The 19,282-nt window shown below is 36.9% G+C and overlaps 3 protein-coding genes across 4 annotated transcripts; 1 reads left to right on the top strand and 2 right to left on the bottom strand.

The window, feature by feature from the left end:
• Positions 1–618: 618 nt before the first annotated feature.
• Positions 619–11,500, bottom strand: LOC129248027 (probable RNA polymerase II nuclear localization protein SLC7A6OS). Of its 2 annotated transcripts, XM_054887433.1 has the most exons (4): positions 11,148–11,500; positions 7,010–7,479; positions 3,723–3,922; positions 619–970 (listed from the first exon to the last, which is right to left on the bottom strand). In XM_054887433.1, the coding sequence occupies exons 1-4, from the start codon at positions 11,376–11,378 to the stop codon at positions 783–785; spliced, it is 1,089 nt and encodes a 362-aa protein (XP_054743408.1). In that variant the 5' UTR covers positions 11,379–11,500; the 3' UTR covers positions 619–782. The 2 variants fall into 2 exon arrangements, with proteins under 2 accessions (XP_054743408.1, XP_054743409.1); XM_054887434.1 differs by lacking the exons at positions 619–970; positions 3,723–3,922 and adding an exon at positions 5,231–6,587.
• A 1,787-nt stretch (positions 11,501–13,287) lies between these two features.
• Positions 13,288–15,582, top strand: LOC129247773 (NADH-ubiquinone oxidoreductase 49 kDa subunit). The gene is made up of 6 exons (XM_054887072.1): positions 13,288–13,570; positions 13,879–14,003; positions 14,064–14,173; positions 14,242–14,443; positions 14,502–14,689; positions 14,755–15,582. Exons 1-6 carry the CDS (start codon positions 13,464–13,466, stop codon positions 15,442–15,444), a joined length of 1,422 nt encoding a protein of 473 aa, XP_054743047.1. The 5' UTR covers positions 13,288–13,463; the 3' UTR covers positions 15,445–15,582.
• Positions 15,583–15,670: 88 nt separating this feature from the next.
• Positions 15,671–17,967, bottom strand: LOC129247774 (decapping and exoribonuclease protein-like). Its single transcript, XM_054887073.1, has 4 exons — positions 17,434–17,967; positions 17,239–17,374; positions 16,258–16,471; positions 15,671–16,093 (listed from the first exon to the last, which is right to left on the bottom strand). Exons 1-4 carry the CDS (start codon positions 17,903–17,905, stop codon positions 15,884–15,886), a joined length of 1,032 nt encoding a protein of 343 aa, XP_054743048.1. The 5' UTR covers positions 17,906–17,967; the 3' UTR covers positions 15,671–15,883.
• Positions 17,968–19,282: the final 1,315 nt, after the last annotated feature.

Raw genomic sequence — 19,282 nt, 5'->3', positions numbered from 1 at the left:
ACCAGTGACGACTTAATCTCACAGGATGATAGACTATCGCTCAGAATGGCAATTTGCTCATTCCGGAAATTTCTGTCTAAGTTTATCTCTGCACACATACCTAAGGCATACATCTCCTTCTGCTGCATTCCTGGTGAAAAGAGTGATTGCTTTTTTGGACGGGTTTATATACAGATCCAACCCAGCATACCATCTCGTTGTCAGGTTTAAAGCTCTTTGCAGTATGTCGCAAAGAGTGTTCTCCAACTTGCCTCTCTCACAATCATGTCGCACTCTGGAACGCGGTACATAGCTGATACAAAAATAAATACCATGAAATTAACAGAATAAATAAATAAAAAAATCATTCCAACAATATTTCTGTTTTGTATTATCATTTTAAGTTCTCAAGGTCTTAAAAAACACCCAATATATTATCAGAGTAACTATGTACTTATAAATTGTTTTTTTTTAACTATTATTTAAATGGCGGAATGAAAATCCACAAATGCCGGGGTATTCCACTATTTTTTGCATCGTAAAACTGTACGCATTATATGGTCTATTAAAAACGTCGGGTCGGCGCGTACGCCATATCCGAGTTTTGCACCTATAACAGTCAGAAAATATATAGACGTATTTATCAGTAGTACTTTGATATCGACGTATTTTATATTTATGCGCATACATACATATTTAATAATATTAAGCCTTATCAGTTTTTGTTTTCTAAATGGAAAATAAAATGCATAGAAATGAACTACAATGTTTTGAAAGAAAACAATTTAAGTAGGCGCCTCGATTTAGGCATCTGAATTATCACTTTCACCGTCAGCATTTATGATGCTAAATCTATCTATATCCTCATCGGTAGTTTCATCCCGAGCTCCATAGAAGTCATCAGAATACATCTCAGAGGAGTCTTCACTTTCGTAATCACTGCTATCAGCGTCAAGCCAGGGGGGAAGGCGAATGCCATCTTCAATATATTCTTAAAAGAGATATAAAATTAAACATTTAAATAGGTATAATAAGTTCTATGCTAAATGTAAGCTGTTAAATATATAATTGCCTTCAATAAAGCACTAATACAAAATATCGACGTAGAATTAAATTAGACTTTAGAATTATGCTATATGTAGTTCCAGAAGTGTTTGTTACTTTTTCGTAACTATAGTGAGCTTCGCAGACCCACCATTGAGAGTTGTCGGAAATTTTGACATATCAAGCCAAGGCGCATGGTACGAGACCAACAACAATATTTTGTACGTTTGATTGTCATAGCAAAGAAGAGCACAAAAAATTAATTCGCTTTGTTTTATTCTGTGCTGACAGCTACATGGACACAGCGAAAGAAAAAAAATCAGCTGATTTACCAACACCAACTTTAAAAGATTCGCCTTGTATCAACAAGCAATATGTTTGAAGGTACGGTTATCATTCGGAACTTGGATTATTTTTATTTAAGCAAAAACTATTATATAATGAAAAAATGTCCAGATTTTCAAAGTTTTATCATAAAATAATAAAATGTATAGTAATTATTTTCAGAGCTTTGAATTTAAAATTTAAAATACGCTTCTGTTAAGGGGTTATATACAGTTAGAATTAAAAAAAAAATCGATGTTTTTTTATTTTTATTTTTTTTCTTTAATGTACATATATTTAAGAATACTCACAGAAAATTTAATATCGTTCCGGTGAATATTTTCGAAGTTACACGTAAATAGTACAAGGAAAACTTTAAACGCGTTTTTCTCAAAATGGTGTTTTCAACGTGGGTGACCAACATTACTTGAAAACGGCTAAACCGATTAGTCTCAAATTTTAACACGAGCTTTTTAAAAATATTTTTAGTAATTAATCGAAGATTTTTTCTAACTGATAAATATTTTGTTTTTATAAACAATTTAAAGCCGAATTTTTGGTCAAAAATCGATTTTTTTTTTTTTTTGAGAGACCGCCATTTTGTCACAAAAAATTATCTTGCTTATTCCTTCGATTAATTGCTAGATTTAACATTACTTTAACGAAATCTGTTTGGTTTTTTTAATTTCAAAGGATCGAGTTCAGAGATATAGTGGTCACCGCAAAACGTCTTTTTTGAGAGGAGCTCCCAGAGATCAGCTGTAGCTCCTTTCCAAATAAGTATTTTTACTAATACTAAGCCTTAAAATACAGTTAAAAGATAACATATTATAATATGTGTACAAATTTTTAGATCAATAAATTTAGAAGTTTTCTCGCAAAAAAATTCTGGAAAAATCTGAGACTGTCAACAGAATTTTGAAAAATATCAGTTTCTTAACCCCTTGCCGTGCCTTTTAGCTCAACAAAACTCGGGCCCAAGTGTAACGCGTCAACGCATGGTAAATAGATCAGAATAATATAAACTACTTTTTAACAGTAATTATGAGACTCGTGACTAACTCTGGTGGCATACAGATAGAAACTAGCATAGAAACTAACTAACACAGGCTCGTGATGTTTACGTTTGTTCCGACCATCTGTACACGACCTCGGCTCCAGATATTTACGTTGGCCCGACGATCTATTCACGAGCCTAGCTCGTCATATTCATGTTTGGACCAAAATTTGCATCACGAGTCAGACTCATTAAAGCACGGCAAGGGGTTCAAGGCGTCTATTGTTAAAAAATGCAGGAGGTCGTTCTCGCTCATCCAACAACGTATCATCACAGTTTGTTGGGATCCCGGCCACTCTGGAGTGGAGGGAAATTAAAGAGCGGATGAGTGTGCAAGCATAGACTCTGAGCTGCACCTTCAGCGAATGGTAGAGGACATAAGCATACCTCTAAATGGGTTATACACTGCTATTGGTTTGAGCGTAATCGCGAAAATCAATAAACGGTGGTATCTGGCTTAAAAGGACAAAATGTTTGCTTGGATTCACAGATCAACTACCAGCGATGTTGTTGTTTTTGTAGGAGTAATAGAAGCCCGGCAGTGTAGGGTATATCACCGGTCGTCTTCGTCTGGCTCATCTAAGTAGGCTTAGTTTAATAGGTGTCTCCTGACGTGCCTGGGAGACGGCTCTGGCTCAAACAGGTGTCTGTAAGGGTGAAACCTGCGGTAGCACCCTAACAGGAATTGCTTGATGAGCAGTTTTTTGTGCTCCATTACAGAGAGCAACTGTGCCTCATTCCCATGGCAGCCGGTTTTACGTTACCGGAATGACTCGGGTTTTTCCCGACCAAGGGCTGCCGCCCCAGTAAACTAGCCCTGTCTAATGAACCACATATCATCAACTACCAGCGTCCTCACAGATGTTATATCGGCTAACTGCACTATCGGCACCCTAGCTAGTAGAATGGGTGTACCACACAAGAACTTCTGCAGGTGCTGTAGAAATGAAGAATAAATTGAGTCGGTTCAACATCTCCTCTGTAATTGTCCTGGACTTCAAAGAAGCCGTGCCAAATATCTTGGCGATTATTTCTCTGAGGACCTGGGAAATTTGCAAAATGTCTCACTGGAAGGTCGACTACATAGTTACCTTCTTAAAAGGATCTACGTGGTTTAAACAACTTAGTTAGGGCAAGGAAAACAAATGCAGGTATCACAATGGGCCTTAGGGCCACCGAGTGTCTTGCGTTAAACAAGCAACCTGACTAACATAACCTAACCTAACGGCGTCTATAAAATATTATGGCTTTAATAGCAACACGCAATAATTTCATTTTCATTGACAGGGATTTCCAAAAGTTTTTCACCACTACTTACCCGTCCTCATGCGCCCCAGATTCATTGCGATTTGGTCAATATCTTCGTGATCATGTGAGTCCACATAATCTTCATTATCCTCATCCTCATCGGGATATTCATTTGTATAGTAATTTTCATTATTCGAATCTTCAGAATCGTCTTCGTCATCGTCGTCATTGAAACGATCCTCGTAGACAAGATCATCGTACGGACGAATACTGCAAGATGAAAGAGTAATACCAAAAGAGTAACTAGCGGAATCGACATTTCAATTTCCACATAATTTATATATTGCAAATATTTAGCTGAAATTGATGTTGGAAAATCTACAACTCACCACAGAGGTAATATAAAACAATTTATTTAGGATACCAATTGTTTTCGTTCACACGACGGACAGGTACCTGTTATGGGAACCAGCTCCAATTTAATCCCGCGCAAAGACTGTTACTCAAACTATGGTCACAAAAAATGCATGGGTCATATTTTATACTGTTACAGGACAACATTTGGTAACACCCGCCAAACTCCATGCCTTTTCACATTAAATTTTAAATGGCTAAGTTGGCGGCCGCCGTAGCCCAATGGGTTTGTGCGTGACTACCATTCGGAATCTCGGTAAGACACCAAAATGAAGAAAAATATTTTTCTAATAGCGGTCGCCTCTCGGCAGGCAATGGCAAGCCTCCGATTTTATTTCTGCTATGAAAAAACTTCTCATTAAAATGTCTGCCGTTCGGAGTCGGCTTGAAACTGTAGGTCCCTCCATCAAGATGCATGCCACAAATAGGAGGATGAGCTCGGCCAAACTCCCTAAAAGGGTGTAAGCGTCAATTAGTATATATATATATAAGTTGACTAAAGGGAGATAGGAGTTATAAGTGAATTTGTTTAAGTGGAGATGTGAAGAGCTCGCATAACGTATATGCTTATGTTGAGTAGGTCGGGACCTATTCTAAATAGGTAGGAACGCCATTGTTGTATTAGTATAATCATTCTCCATAAATGTTTGCCAAACGCTGTTGGAATGACAGTCCTTACCCGGATATAAATACGAGTCTTTCCGATAACAACCGACCGTTGGAGCGTTCTATACTACGTCGGATACAAATGCTATATGATGTGCGTCCGTACTCGTCAGTAAATTATCCCTCGCACTTCAACAGATTTTGCACGTGCTGCCCAATCCCTCGGAAAAGGAATTGACTGCAAACAATGAGCACCGCTAGTGGATTGCACGGACAATCCAAAGTTACCTCCACTGTATGTCGCTACTTCTCGAAATCCACGTAACATGGCAATTTGTAGCCAGTCATATCCAGTTTAAACTGTGTCGTTCGAGTCTAAACCTTCGTGCTTCATAATTTCAATAAAAATTCTCAAACTGTTTGCTTTTTTTCTAAAAAGTTAACGAAAATAAAAACTTGGCACAACCAAAGAACTCAAACGCATTTCCTAGTAATAGTTATAGGCAATAAAAAGAACTTCGTTGTTGTTTTTTTTTCATCTCATTTATATATTGTATTATATATTATGTATGTATATTTTTTATTTTTATAAAAAAACGCAATTTTTCGAATGTCAGATAATTGTACGCTTAAATTCCTACATTTTTAATGCTAATAAGTAAAGTTAAAGTTTGCGTTTTGCACATATTTTAATACAAATTAGCTGGCATACATATTGTTTTGCGATTTTATTTCAAATTTTAGTTTTATTCATACTTTTTAATCTTTTCTTGTGTTAAATTTGAGTTTTATTTATGGATTTTAAATTTTTAATTTCTTATCTTAACTTTGAATTTTTCTATGCGACTTTGGCTGTTGAAAACCAAGTATTTATTTTCAGTTACTCAACAATGCACGCGACCTCTACAATATAAATATGTAAATATTATATTATATATACATATATATATATATATATATATAACTTAAAAATTATGTAATTATATGTAAGGCATATTACAAACAATACTTAGCATAAAAAACTTAAGTCTAAAATTTGCTTTTAATATTTCGACCTGCACGCTGCGAGTGTGCGCCTATTTTTGCTTATACCTGCCTGTCTGAGGAAGCCTCGTTCCCACAAGAACGAGTAAATAAAATAAAATTCATTTAATTAAATTTTGATGGGAATGCCCGTTGCCACTCGAAATTATAATTATAAAAAAGACACTACCAATTGCTGCGAGAGTTATTTGTTTGTGGGTGACGAAAGGACATACGACAAGAAATAATATTGAATGAAATAAAAAGCACGAATTCGAGATCACAAGCTTGTATACAATAATATTTATAGTAAATTGAGAAATTGCGATTTTTCCAACATTTCTTTTAAATCAAGATTGCGAAGTATTCAAAGCATTTAAAATTTTAATAAAATGCTACTTATTGGCAGCTTATTGAAAACTAATATATTATGCAACAACTTGAAAGGAGAACCAATAAAATCCAAACAAATTAAAATTTTGTCGTATTGAAACATATGTTTGGCAAGCTTGTACGCATGTATATGTTTTTTACTTAAACTAATTTATAGAGATAGGATTTAAATTCTATATTTCCCACTTTTTGTGCAGTGCTGTTGGCGAAATTGGCATCTGAGGGTGTTTTTCCGGCGTACAGTTGGCAATGCTGCTACTTGCTGCCACCATCCGCATATTTCTAATTTGTTACTCATATGCATGCTAGTTGTAGTTGCATCGCTGCGGCCGCCTTCGATATCCTTCGTTGGTCGTATAGTGGACATTTCATCCAATCGGTTTTTTTGTTTGTTTTTTTTTTTGTATTTAGTACTTTTCTCATTATTTTAATTGTCAATTACCAATAGCAGTAGTTGTAGCAAGTGTTGTTGTAGTAGTAATTAAACGGATAGTACAACCTTAATAAATACACAACAATTTGCATCGATATTACTATTTAACATATCATCCAGCAGTAATATGTATGTAATAGACCGCATAATGTGTATGAGCAGAAAAAGGCTAGACGTGCTTTTTTCTGTTTGCTTGTTTTTTTTTTTTTTTTGTAATTTCTACTTTCTAAAATGGAACTTCATAATTAGCATGAGACATATGCATTTGTGGAAATTTGGTGTTTTCACAAAAGTACCTTTCTCCATTAATCCAATTACACATACAGAAACACATTTACATAGTTTAAAACATAAATATATGTATAAATACACCCACACCCTGAATAAATCTGCGCTTGGTTATTTTTTCTTCGTCTATTTTGTTAACATGTGCGCTGATCTAAATGTAACGACTGGTGAGCAGAATCTGCTCGATATGCAAAACCAACCTTAGATAGTTATCGTCCATCATATCGGCATACTCCACTTGCAATTCATTCTCTGGCAAATACAAGTCATACACATAGCCGGTGTCGCAATCAGTCGATTGTTGTGTATTATTGCCGCCATGGGTTTGCGAATATTGTGCCTCCATAGTTTTTGTCTCACTTTGTTCTTGCAGTGTATTTAAGTGTCCAGTTGCTGTCGTTGTTACTGCGCTAGACACCCGTTCGTCTGCTTCCTGTTTTTCAATATCGACAATTGTTACTTCCTTGGCCGCCAATTCTGAAGTGTCTGTGTCTTCTAGTGTGGTGCGCATGCAATTTACCACGCGGAACCGATTCTCGTGTAAGGCTTGTCTCATTTCCTGCCTTGCACGTTCGGTGTGATTGCGTGGTGTTCGCAAAGACTTCTGCTGCACCAGCTCTTTGGCAGCCTCTTTTGTAAGTCGCGCTAATTGTGTAGTCGCCCCATCATCCTAAGTGTAAAATTATAGTATGTAATTGCGTCATAATCTAAGGATATTTTTAGTATACCGCGCAGCGAAAGATTTGTGAAATATATGTGTTCGTATGGCATAGTAGCTTAGGTCGAAAAGACAGTGTGGAGATACAGGCAGGTTTTTTCTAATTTGTTTCTTAGTTTGCAAAGTAAATCATTAAAAGAAAAATTAAATAAAGTATTAAATTTTTTTTTGGAAATTGCTGCATATGAAGGCTTTTCTACTCAAACGTTTTATAGAAATTAAAATTTGATAATTATATCATAATAAATATTCTCAACTAGGCATTGTTCAATAAACAAAAGTGGTTTAATGAAACTTTTTAAAGGGCCTATAAAGAGGTAGGTTAGGTTAGAAAGGTTGCCCAAGGAGTGAGCACTTCCTTTGTGCTATTAAGGGTGATTGGAGGTACTTTTTCCAATAGGGGTTTTTTTATATAAGGTTGGCCAAAACGTCTTGCGGTATTTCCGCAAGCTTGTCTTTGCAAGCGCGTAGTTCTAGTTGTATTCGTCGCATCGGTTCACGCTAGAGCTTTTTGGAAAGCTCTTTTCACGTGCTAACACGTGTTTGATTAATTGTTGTTTGCTTTTAGTCGTTCGTGAGTTATAGCGTCGCAAACATGGAGCAAAATAAAGAGAAAATACGGCATATTTTACAGTACTACTACGATAAAGGCAAAAATGCATCTCACGCTGCCAATAAAATTTGTGCAGTTTATGGACCCGATACAGTTTCCATTTCCACCGCACAACGATGCTTTCAACGTTTTCGTTCTGGTGCAGAGGTGATCGAAGATGCGCCACGGTCCGGAAGGCCTGTCGTCGAAAATTGCGATAAAATTGCTGAATTGATCGAAAGAGACCGGCATAGTAGCAGCCGTAGCATCGGCCAAGAGCTGGGCATGAGTCATCAAACCATTATAAACCATTTGAAGAAGCTTGGATTCAAAAAGAAGCTCGATGTATGGGTGCCACACGACTTGACGCAAAAAAACATTTTTGCCCGCATGGATGCATGCGAATCGCTTCTGAATCGCAACAAAATCGACCCGTTTTTGAAGCGGATGGTGACTGGCGATGAAAAGTGGGTAACTTACGACAACGTGAAGCGCAAACGGGCGTGGTCGAAAAGCGGTGAAGCTGCCCAGACGGTGGCCAAGCCTGGATTGACGGCCAGGAAGATTCTTCTGTGTGTTTGGTGGGATTGGCAGGGAACCATCCACTATGAGCTGCTCCCCTATGGCCAAACGCTCAATTCGGACCTGTACTGCCAATAACTGGACCGCTTGAATGCAGCACTCATGCAGAAGAGGCCATCTTTGATCAACAGAGGCCGAATTGTCTTCCATCAGGACAACGCCAGGCCACACACATCTTTGGTGACGCGCCAGAAGATCCGGGAGCTCGGATGGGAGGTTCTTTTCCATCCACCCTATAGTCCGGATCTCGCACCAAGTGATTACCACCTATTTCTGTCCATGGCGAACGAGCTTGGTAGCCGGAAGTTGTCCACAAGAGAGTCCTGTGAAAATTGGCTCTCCGAGTTTTTTGACAATAGGGAATCGAGCTTCTATAAGAGGGGCATTATGAAGTTGGCATCTCGTTGAGAACTCGTCATCGAACAAAACGGCGCATATTTGACTTAAATCGCATTATTATAACCAATTTTATGAACAATTGAAAATTCAATAAAAATACCGCAAGACTTTTTTGACAACCTTATATATAACGCGTGACTACTGTCAAACTAAATACATATTTTTTTTATTATTCATTGACATTTCGTCACAACAACGTTTACAAATCGTGTAATTGTATATTATTACGAAAATCGACGTTCTGTGAAAAAGGTTCATCGCGCGCTCAGGCCCACTTATGGTGGACAGCGATGAGGCTCACTTTTGACTTAATGGCTACGTCAATATGCAAGACGCAGCCATTCAAGAACAGCTATTACCATCATTGAAAAACACACTTCGGTGCGACCTACATATGTGCAGGAGTAATCATCGCCCTATATTTTTTCAAAGAGGAGGCTGGCGCCAAAGTAACAGTGAATGGCGAACGCTATCGCGCCATGATAAACGACTCTTTGATACCGAAAATTGAAGCCCTTGATATCCACAAGATTTACTTCCAACAATACGGCGCTATTTGGCTAATGGACCGTAAAACAAGGGATTTACTGCGTCGTCGTTTGAGCAATTTATCTCTTGTCTGGGGTCAGTGGATTGGCCACCAAGATTGTGTGATATCACACCTTTGGACTTTTATTTGTGGGGATATGTAAAGTGTAAATGCTTTGTAGGTAAACCAGCTTGAATTGAGGCATTGGAAGCCAACATTACTAAAATTATTCACGAGATACCGGCCGAAGTGCTCCAGCGAATCATTCAAAATTGGAGTAATATGGATGGCCGAATTACGGCGCAGTTGTGGTCAATATTGTAAAGGATTTATCTTAAATCTTAATCTCATGAATGGTTCTACACAAAAATTATAAAGATTGTCCAATCAATTTGAATATTCGTTTTTTTATTTCAATTTAAAATTCGATATCTCTTAAATTGATCACCCTTTATAAAGTTTGTCCATTTAAGCTATTTAGATGTTTAAGCTGTTAAATTTTCTTTACTCAGTATTTTCATAGCGTGGCGTTATCGTTTTTCAAACTGTGGCACTCTGACCAGGCAAATGTGTGGCCTGATCTAACCTCTAAAAAGTGAGATTGAATGAGGAGATATTTTCTCCTAGTGCACGGCATATAATGAGATATTTTATCCTATTGCACATAAAATTTTCCGTCGAATGCATTTATACAAAAGAATTAAGCTGAACAGTAAATTTTATTGCAAAACAAAATGGGAACTAAGTAGTATAAAGCTGCTTGCTTTGAAAAAAGGATGTACAGGGGGTGCAGTGAATCTAGAATATATTCTAACAGGTTATAGTTTTTAAGTCATTTATTGTTAAAGTTGTGTAATTTGTATGAAAATTTAACACTTGAAAATAACGCAGTTCGTGTGCAGGTTCTTTTGAATTTTACAGAGGAGTTGACAAGAAGTGTGTTTGCGAAAAGCTTATTACCTAGAACTTTTTGCTTCACAAAAATAGGACTCAACAGTCCAACTCCAGCTAACCCTGGCACAGTATTTTTGCTTAGAGCTCTTGTCGGCGCTTAAAATAGCCATCGTGAATTAAAATGTCATATGCATGTATGTGGTATGGAGACACGCCAACTTCCTGTTTAGAACTGAGCTGAAATACTTCATTTTCTTACTGTTAGTTCGAACGATTTTTTTTCCTTTACAATTGGAAAGTGTCGATATTGATAAATGCACTCGCATTGCATTTACATTGAAATAGTTAAATATAAAAACAAAGTGAAAACACGCGTGTGGCTGAAAATTTTATGAATTGAAGAAATTTTCAAGGCAAATAATAGCAAAACTCATGCGGCATTACACTAAAGTCAACTCAACATAATTTTTGAAAACCAACTTAATACATGTTGATGCTACCAAAGCAAAACTCATTTATCCCTTAACTCTACTTAAGCTACTTTGCCATATGAGAACAGATATATTTAATCATTTTTTTTCGCTACTGATTATTTTACAAGACGGCTAACTTAATTTTTATTACCTGTTCCTGTAGTGTGCCCGCAAATTTCAGCACCGTTGAAGTTTCGCCATCTTTGTCATTTATAACGCTATCGCTAACTGCTCCAATATCTACGCCAGCAGCTCCTGCCTCCTCTCCTTGTGCATCTTCCTCACTAACATTATCTAAACGGCGTCGCTTTTTGCTATTTATTATGAACGCACTTAAAGGCTCTTCATCGACTCTACGTTTTATGCGTACAACTGCAGGCATATTTATATTTTAAAGTATGTTGTTTTAATTTTTAATTTTCACTTTTTCAAAGAATGAACGCCAATAAAATGCGACAAGCCAAGAAAATTCCGACAAAGAAATGTTCAACTTTTCGCACTTTCAGTGCTGCCCAATCAAGTATGTGAAGTATCATCAAGTATTGCCATATATTTTCATCCGATATTTCATGTTTGAATTAAACCCAGCATTAACGCTTATTCTCAAATATATATTTAACATTTGCATCCCTAATTCGACGTGGTTTCATAATGCCACATTTATTAGGTACGCATTTAGACACGTTCAGAATAATTTTTTTTCTTGTTGTAAATTACTGTATAAGTAGAATTTACAATATACAATTTTTAAATGGCAGCTTTCAAGAGGTAGGCTTTGAAAGGCAATTTAATTACATAATTTTTAATGTTTTGCGGTGCGTAGCATGACGTTTGTCTTTTATGTATATCACAGCATGAACTCCTCCGTAATACATAGTATCGTTGCTAGATCTGAATCAATCTGTAGTGCCGGCTATCCGAAGGACTCCGCCAATTCAAAATATTCATTTAGCCAAGTCGCCGATCCCAATAAGTACTTTTAGTTCAACGACGAAGAAGGTTGCAAAATCCAAACTGTTTCTGTAAACGATAGTGAGACAGGTTCAAGTGCTTTAGAACAGTGGAAACCGTTCCAACAACACTTCACCTCACATCGGCAGTTTCAATTAGGTATTGCATGCGAACCGGCCGCGATCGCCGTAGCCGGAAGCATTTGTACGTGATTACCATCGGAAGAGCATAGGTGCGAATCCCCGTGCATGAAACACCAAAATTATCGCCTCGCCACGCAATGGCAAGCCACCGAGTGTATTTCTGCCATGAAAAAACTCCTCATAAAAATATCTGCCGTTCGAAGTCGGCTTAAAACTGTTGATCCCTCGATTTCTAAAACAGCAGCAAAAAGCAAGCCACAAATAGGAGTTAGAGTTCGGAAAAACATAAAAAAGGGTGTAAGCGCCAATTATATATACTCTTATTGTTACGAATTTGTTTTTCGATCACTAGATTGTCGAATGAAAGTCATAAATTAATGGATACGCACACTTGCTTTTCTTTATTTTCAACACTTTACTTTAAATGTACACGTTCAGCTTAAGACTGAATCACTCTATTACTTTTCATTTATTGGCTTACAAATTCAATTTATTTTCAATTGAATATCCTATGCGCATGTACGAGTACCTCTGCTTATATACATGTGCTTAATAACTGTTGTAATTTCTAGATCTGGCACCTCGTAACTACTGTCGAGTTCTGCTGTTGTAGTAGCTTACTTAATCCCGTCTGTGGAATTTAGGCACATGTCGTCTTCGACTAGCTCATCTAACGGTAGACCCAGAAAGCATGCTCTCTCTCGCTATCTACTGTCGCCATCTAGGCTAGTTCATGTTTTTGGTTTGGCTATAGTCGCTATTGTTGCCAGTCGGTTCACGAAATTTTGCAATTGCAATAATATTACAGTATAAACATATATCGCATGCGAGCTCTGGGCTGCACTGATAAAAACTTCAATACTTGTGGTACGAATATATTTATATCCTCAGTATATAACACGAAATTAACGAATGTAAAGCAATTATTAACGTGTTGATGAATAATATAGAGAATAGGGGAACTAAAATACTCCCTTGACGAACGCCGGAACAGGTACAGAAGTTATTCTAATATATTTTATGCAATTAAAAAAAATCCCTCCTTCATAATTGCGTATTTCTAAATATAACATACATATGTATATGGCCATGCCATTTTTAAAGTATTCTTGATTGCACATCACTGAGACGAACACAGCCAAGTTTACACTTAAAATCTATATTGACAGTTGGAAAACGTCAGTTTGGACATTTCATTTGTTGTTTTTGGGATTTGTATTACGTACTTCTGCTGTTCTAGGAGGTTTTCCTAAAGCAGTATATTCCTGTTTTTATTTTACCCAACGGGACGTTTATTACGTTTGCTGGAAGATTAGCAACGTTTACCAAAAACCGTTGACTGGACCCGTCATTATTAAGCCAACAACTGAGAAATGATGGCATTTTCAGCGATGAATGTTTTGATGAAGAGGTCCGCTGCTGCCGGACTCCAAATGATGCGGCCTCAAGCTGTTGCTGCCGTAGGATCCTCATTGAGCAGGTGAGAAATTAGTCCGCTTAAGTTGTGATACTAGCAAACTAAGTGTTCGACATTTCACATTAATGGAACATTAGACAAATAACGCGTTGAAACTAAGTCTTAAAAAAATTATTGACCTTACATAATCAATAGAAAAAGTAGGAAGGAGAATACAGAAATGTGCAGCGCTTGACGTTACATTAAAATTATGATTAAGTTTGAAATTATTACTTGAACAGCCAATTACTACTTTGCATTTGCTTTTTTATAGCGTTTGTAATTAATGAATGAATAAATACATAATTATAAACATTTTCTATAATCTTTAGCGACAAGCAGCAAACGCGCGGTGCCGCAAAATGGTATCCCGATCCGGAATTCATGAAACAATTCAGTGGACCTGTCATGTACCCCGATGAATCGACCGCTCTTTTGAAGTTACCACCTTGGAACAGTAAATTTTTCTTTATATTTGTATAAGGTTTCCTTTTTTTCTCACTTTCTATTTTCCTAGGCAAAATTTTGCCAGTGGAGAAGTCGGTACGAAATCTGACCATTAATTTTGGTCCACAGCATCCAGCTGCTCACGGCGTATTACGTCTAGTATTGGAATTGGATGGTGAGGTAAGGAAACTTGCAACGTTTCATTGGCTTCAATTGATACAAGTTATAATATATATTAACGTTATTAGACTGTAATGCGCGCTGATCCACACATTGGATTGTTGCATCGTGGCACGGAAAAGTTAATCGAATATAAAACTTATACGCAGGCGTTGCCATATTTCGATCGTCTTGACTATGTGTCCATGATGTGCAATGAACAATGCTATTCACTTGCCATAGAAAAATTGCTTAACATCGAAGTACCACTCCGCGCCAAGTACATTCGCAGTAAGTTGCCTATTGAAGAATTTTTTTGGAATAATTTAAAAGTGCAAATTAATTCCAGCCCTATTTGCTGAAATTACACGTCTCCTTAATCACATTATGGCAATTGGCACTCATGCTTTGGATGTTGGTGCGCTTACACCATTCTTCTGGCTGTTCGAGGAACGTGAAAAGATGATGGAATTTTATGAACGTGTCTCCGGTGCACGTATGCATGCAGCTTACATACGTCCCGGTGGCGTTTCTTTGGTATATTTTTAATTCTGAAAAAACAAAATTAAAAAAAAATAATGGATTGTTATTGGCACTTTTAGGATATGCCTCTTGGTCTAATGGATGATATCTATGAATTTGCTTCCAAGTTTGCCGAACGTTTGGACGAGGTCGAAGATGTGCTCACCACAAATCGCATTTGGGTGCAACGTACAGCCGATATTGGCATCGTATCTGCCGAAGATGCTTTAAATTATGGCTTTAGTGGCGTTATGTTGCGAGGCTCAGGGATCAAATGGGATTTGCGTAAACAGCAACCATACGATGCTTATCATTTGGTTGACTTTGATGTTCCTATCGGAACCAAGGGCGATTGCTATGATCGTTATTTGTGTCGTGTAGAGGAAATGCGTCAATCGTTGCGCATTATCGATCAATGTTTGAATCAAATGCCCGCTGGCGAAATCAAAACCGACGATGCTAAAGTAACCACACCCTCGCGTGCTGAAATGAAGAACTCCATGGAAGCGCTTATTCATCACTTTAAGCTCTTTACCCAAGGTTATCAAGTGCCGCCTGGTGCAACCTACACAGCCATTGAAGCACCAAAGGGTGAATTCGGTGTTTACTTGGTTTCGGATGGCTCAAGCCGTCCATACCGTTGCAAGATTAAGGCGCCTGGCTTTGCGCATTTGGCGGCGCTGGAAAAAATCGGCAAACAGCATATGTTAGCTGATATTGTGGCCATCATTGGTACACTAGATGTTGTTTTCGGCGAGATCGATCGATAAATGAAAAAAATAGTAAACAATTTTCCGAGATAAAGTGTAAAATTAACAAACGAAAGTTTAATAAAAGGAGTTAAAATAATAGTAAATAATAATTATTCGAATTAATAAAAACAAAAACAACGCCGTTGAATTAATTAAGCCGCATGCATATTCATCGACACTGAAAAAATTTAAATTTTTATAAACTAAAAATTTTTACTATTCATATGTACATACATATCGGTTGCAAACTTTTGAGAAAGTAATTAGGTACTTATATTTCTTCTCGTGTTATATAACGGGGCACTGTGTTGAAATATTTCATTTAGGTTTTTTGCCGAACTAAAAAAAATGTGTTGTTTCGCTTTCGAGGAATATGTGCAAAATATACATTTGCATTACATGTTGAATATTGCGCTGCTTCGCTGACAAGTAAAGTACGATAAAATGTAATCCAGCTTTAATGCCTTTTCATATATGTTAAAAAATCATCGCTGAAAATGGGAAGTTCTTCATCAACGTTATGAACAGAATATCTGATATTTCCCTCCGTGTCAAATTGATATTTGTACATCGTACCCGGGTCATCAACATCGGACATTGTCTCCAAAACCAAATTCAAAAATGTATGCAAAAATCCCTCGCACACCCTGGTGCGTTTATATTGAAACTATGGGGGAAAAAAGTTATGATCATTGGGATGGCTCGATTTATATAAATAATAGTTTGAAATTGGAAAATTGAAAAATAATTATTAATTTTAACACCACATTATTCAAATTACCCTAATGAACGTGTTTCAGTACTCAAAGCAGTTTTTGAAAACTCACAAACCTTTATTAAATCAGCCACTGTCGTGAGAATGGCTGGTTTATTTACCACTCCTTGATCATCTTTAAATCCAACGAAAATATTATTTACATTTGAGAAATGAGCTTGGCTCCACCACTTAAGAACTGCACCGGTCTTCCACCAATAAAGCTTTTTCCCTTCCAACATCAGCTTTGTTAAAATGAATTGACAATTATTTATTGCGCCCATATCGGTTCTTCAAAGAAAATTTAAATAGTAGTTATTAATTAATATGCTTTTAAATTGCGTTTATGAATTAGATTTTTCTATTTTCTTCATTTTTCATTTGCTGAAACAATCATAATCAAGAAAAGAAATAAAAATTGGTAGATAAGTATTCCGAATACTGACAAGAGGGGAGCTGCCATGAATAACGTTTTTGCAGAACCGATATTCACACCACTGGGTGCAATTATGAATGCAATTTCCTCAAAATACCTCCGAAATGCGGATTGTAAATAGAGAGACCAGTAGACAACATGCAAAATTAGCAGAATGTTAAGGCCCACCTGCAACCACAAGCAAACTTCAATACTGACAAATACGAAACGAAGGGATGCCTGCAGACTCACGGCAGTCATAAATGGCCGTTGGCCTGTACATGTGCAGGGAATGCTGCTATATTTAAGTAAAGCTTATATAATTAATTCGGCCGATGTAACCGAATGATATGTAGGTGTGTGACTACCTTTCGGAATTTAGAGAGAACGTAAATTCGAATCTCGATGAAAGACCAAAAGGAAGAAAGTTTTTTCTACTAGCGATTGTCCCTCCGCAGGCAATGGAAAACCTCCAAGTGTATTTCTGCCATGAAAAAGCTCCTCATAAAAAATATCTGCCGTTCGGAATCGGCTTGAAACTGTCGGTCCCTCCACTACATATATTAATATATACTATATAATTAATATTTAATGACAGTTGGATAAACAATTTTTTTTTTTTAATTTTACCAATTTCACTTACAAATCTTCAATGCGCTCATCACTCTTCACCATACTTGCTTTTCCGGAATAAAATAGATCGAATTTTCCTAATTTCGCTCCATAAATAAAGAATCGCTCTTCATTGTCGTCAGCGCACGGCTCCACAGTAGGATAATCTAAACATAAGATGCAGTATTTAAGTATCTTATAGATTTAAGTTAAAGTAACATCTTACCGGTTTCACAATACTTTTCGAATTTGTAGTGCATTTTACGAAGTTCATTTGTATTGGTACTATCGTCTTCCATTAATATAAAAATAAGATTTTTGTGCTTTATAACAATTATAGATTTATCATAATAAAAGTATGGTGCAGTTAAAATAGTCCCTAGGACATGGCGTCTGGTGATAACTTTGTATCGATCTGTGCTTGTAGTGTTGTAGAAGCCTTTTTCTATCACGAACCTTTCCATCATTTCCGTGCATTTTAATTTTGATTCTACAGATTTTTCATTATAATGGCCAATATTTAAAAGTAAGGGATACGCAGCCAGTTCTGGGGCTTTGAAATATTCTAGGGACTTCCCCGTTTTCATTTCATTCCCATCTGTTTGTACAAATTTGAGAACTGTTGGTTGCTCTAAATACACATGCGAATGCTCCAATTCAGTATGATTTATACAATACAGTAACTTCCCTTCGGCCATTTTTCATTCCAACACTTTAATCGAATTGTTCAAGGGAACGCGCGTATGCAACTTAACGGTTCGACTTCAGATTTATGATTTTTTGAAGCCTAAAGCCAAGGCGAATTTATAAATCCACATTGCCTAAAGCCAAAGCGAATTTATAAATCCACCTTGCCTAAAGCCAAAAGCAGAGATGCCATAACCAAGGCGAATTGAGTACTTGTGCCATAACCAAGGCGAATTTATTACTAAGTAATTAATAAATCCACCTTGGCTCAAATTTGCTGATCGTGCCCAAGGCGAATGGGTACCTTAAGTGGCGCTTTTAAAACACAGTTACTTTATTTGTCGCGATTCTGACAAATCTGACGTCAGCTCTCTTCGTGTTACAAAACAAACAAAAGTAGGAGAAATTATATTACATGTTTGTGAAACTTCAGTGAATGGCTTGGTAGTATTATGATTTATGAGATTTACGGTCTGTGTCAGAAAAAGGGAACCGCGATTATTAATGAAGTATAAAAAAATATATATTTAAAATTTTTTACATGAAATTATGTACAAAATTACAAGTCGCAATTACTCAATAAGCTGTGTAGTCTTCATCGTTGTCGAGTATAGCCTGCCATCTTCTCGACATGCTTTGAAGCTTCTCTGCGTAGCTCGTCGACAAAGAGGATTAGATTTTGCGAACTTGCTAGTCCATTACTGCGAAAGCTAGGCCATTACTGCGACGCTATTTTCTTGTTTTGTTGTTTCTCAATGTGTTTTTCTGAGAGCAGTGGTTTTGATGATATGGGACGGTAGGATATGTTCGCCACCTTCAGTCGACGTTCGATGATGTTGATACCAACATCTATTCCCTTTTTAGCAAGAATTGATCGTGCTTGGCGTAGTCATAAAGAAAGGTCCCGCTTAAAAAGTTGGACGATCACTTTATTCTGATTTTTTGTCGTCCCTCGCTTCAAGCCGCGCTCGGAAAAGTCATCAACAATTTTGTACACTTTATATCGCTGATTCCACATCACAACAATTTTATTTTTTATTTTTTAATTACTTCTGCAGCCGCGGCATAAGATAATTTCGGAATTTCGAATGCGTGCATAAAACTACCGCCTCAAAACGCTTCGCGTACGTCTCACTCATTTCTGTTTGGTTGCGTTTACGGGAGAGTTTCGAACGACACTAACCTGAGTTAGCACTGGCGTCGTAGCCCCTGAGTGGGACTATTATGCAGCAAAAGTCAGAACGAAATATATCTTAAAATTACAAGAAAAAAAGGTTCTTTTCTTCTGACACAGACTGTAAACTAATCAAAGTAATAAAGCCGAAATGCCGTGAGTTAAATTGTGAAAGGGTTTTAATATAATATAGGGTTTTAACTTCAAATTAAAG

Source organism: Anastrepha obliqua, chromosome 5, assembly GCF_027943255.1.
Source record: "Anastrepha obliqua isolate idAnaObli1 chromosome 5, idAnaObli1_1.0, whole genome shotgun sequence".
Classification (NCBI taxonomy): Eukaryota; Metazoa; Arthropoda; class Insecta; order Diptera; family Tephritidae; genus Anastrepha; species Anastrepha obliqua.
The sequence above is the reverse complement of the archived record's forward strand: the minus strand, read 5'-3'. Positions and strand labels throughout refer to the sequence as shown.

Bases quoted from the DNA above. Each gene is read 5' to 3' on its own strand.
- LOC129247774 (XM_054887073.1), bottom strand. From the start codon at position 17,905: ATGGCCGAAGGGAAGTTACTGTATTGTATAAATCATACTGAATTGGAG. The intron at 17,375-17,433 runs GTAAGATGTTAC...TCTTATGTTTAG, and splicing joins CGAAAAGTATTGTGAAACCG to ATTATCCTACTGTGGAGCCG. The intron at 16,472-17,238 runs GTAAGTGAAATT...TTTTCTTTGAAG, and splicing joins GATGAGCGCATTGAAGATTT to AACCGATATGGGCGCAATAA.
- LOC129247773 (XM_054887072.1), top strand. From the start codon at position 13,464: ATGATGGCATTTTCAGCGATGAATGTTTTGATGAAGAGGTCCGCTGCT. The intron at 13,571-13,878 runs GTGAGAAATTAG...TATAATCTTTAG, and splicing joins GTAGGATCCTCATTGAGCAG to CGACAAGCAGCAAACGCGCG. The intron at 14,690-14,754 runs GTATATTTTTAA...TGGCACTTTTAG, and splicing joins GTCCCGGTGGCGTTTCTTTG to GATATGCCTCTTGGTCTAAT.
- LOC129248027 (XM_054887433.1), bottom strand. From the start codon at position 11,378: ATGCCTGCAGTTGTACGCATAAAACGTAGAGTCGATGAAGAGCCTTTA. The intron at 3,923-7,009 runs GTTGGTTTTGCA...TTCATCTTGCAG, and splicing joins ATGGACGATAACTATCTAAG to TATTCGTCCGTACGATGATC. The intron at 971-3,722 runs GTAAGTAGTGGT...ATCTCTTTTAAG, and splicing joins TCTGGGGCGCATGAGGACGG to AATATATTGAAGATGGCATT.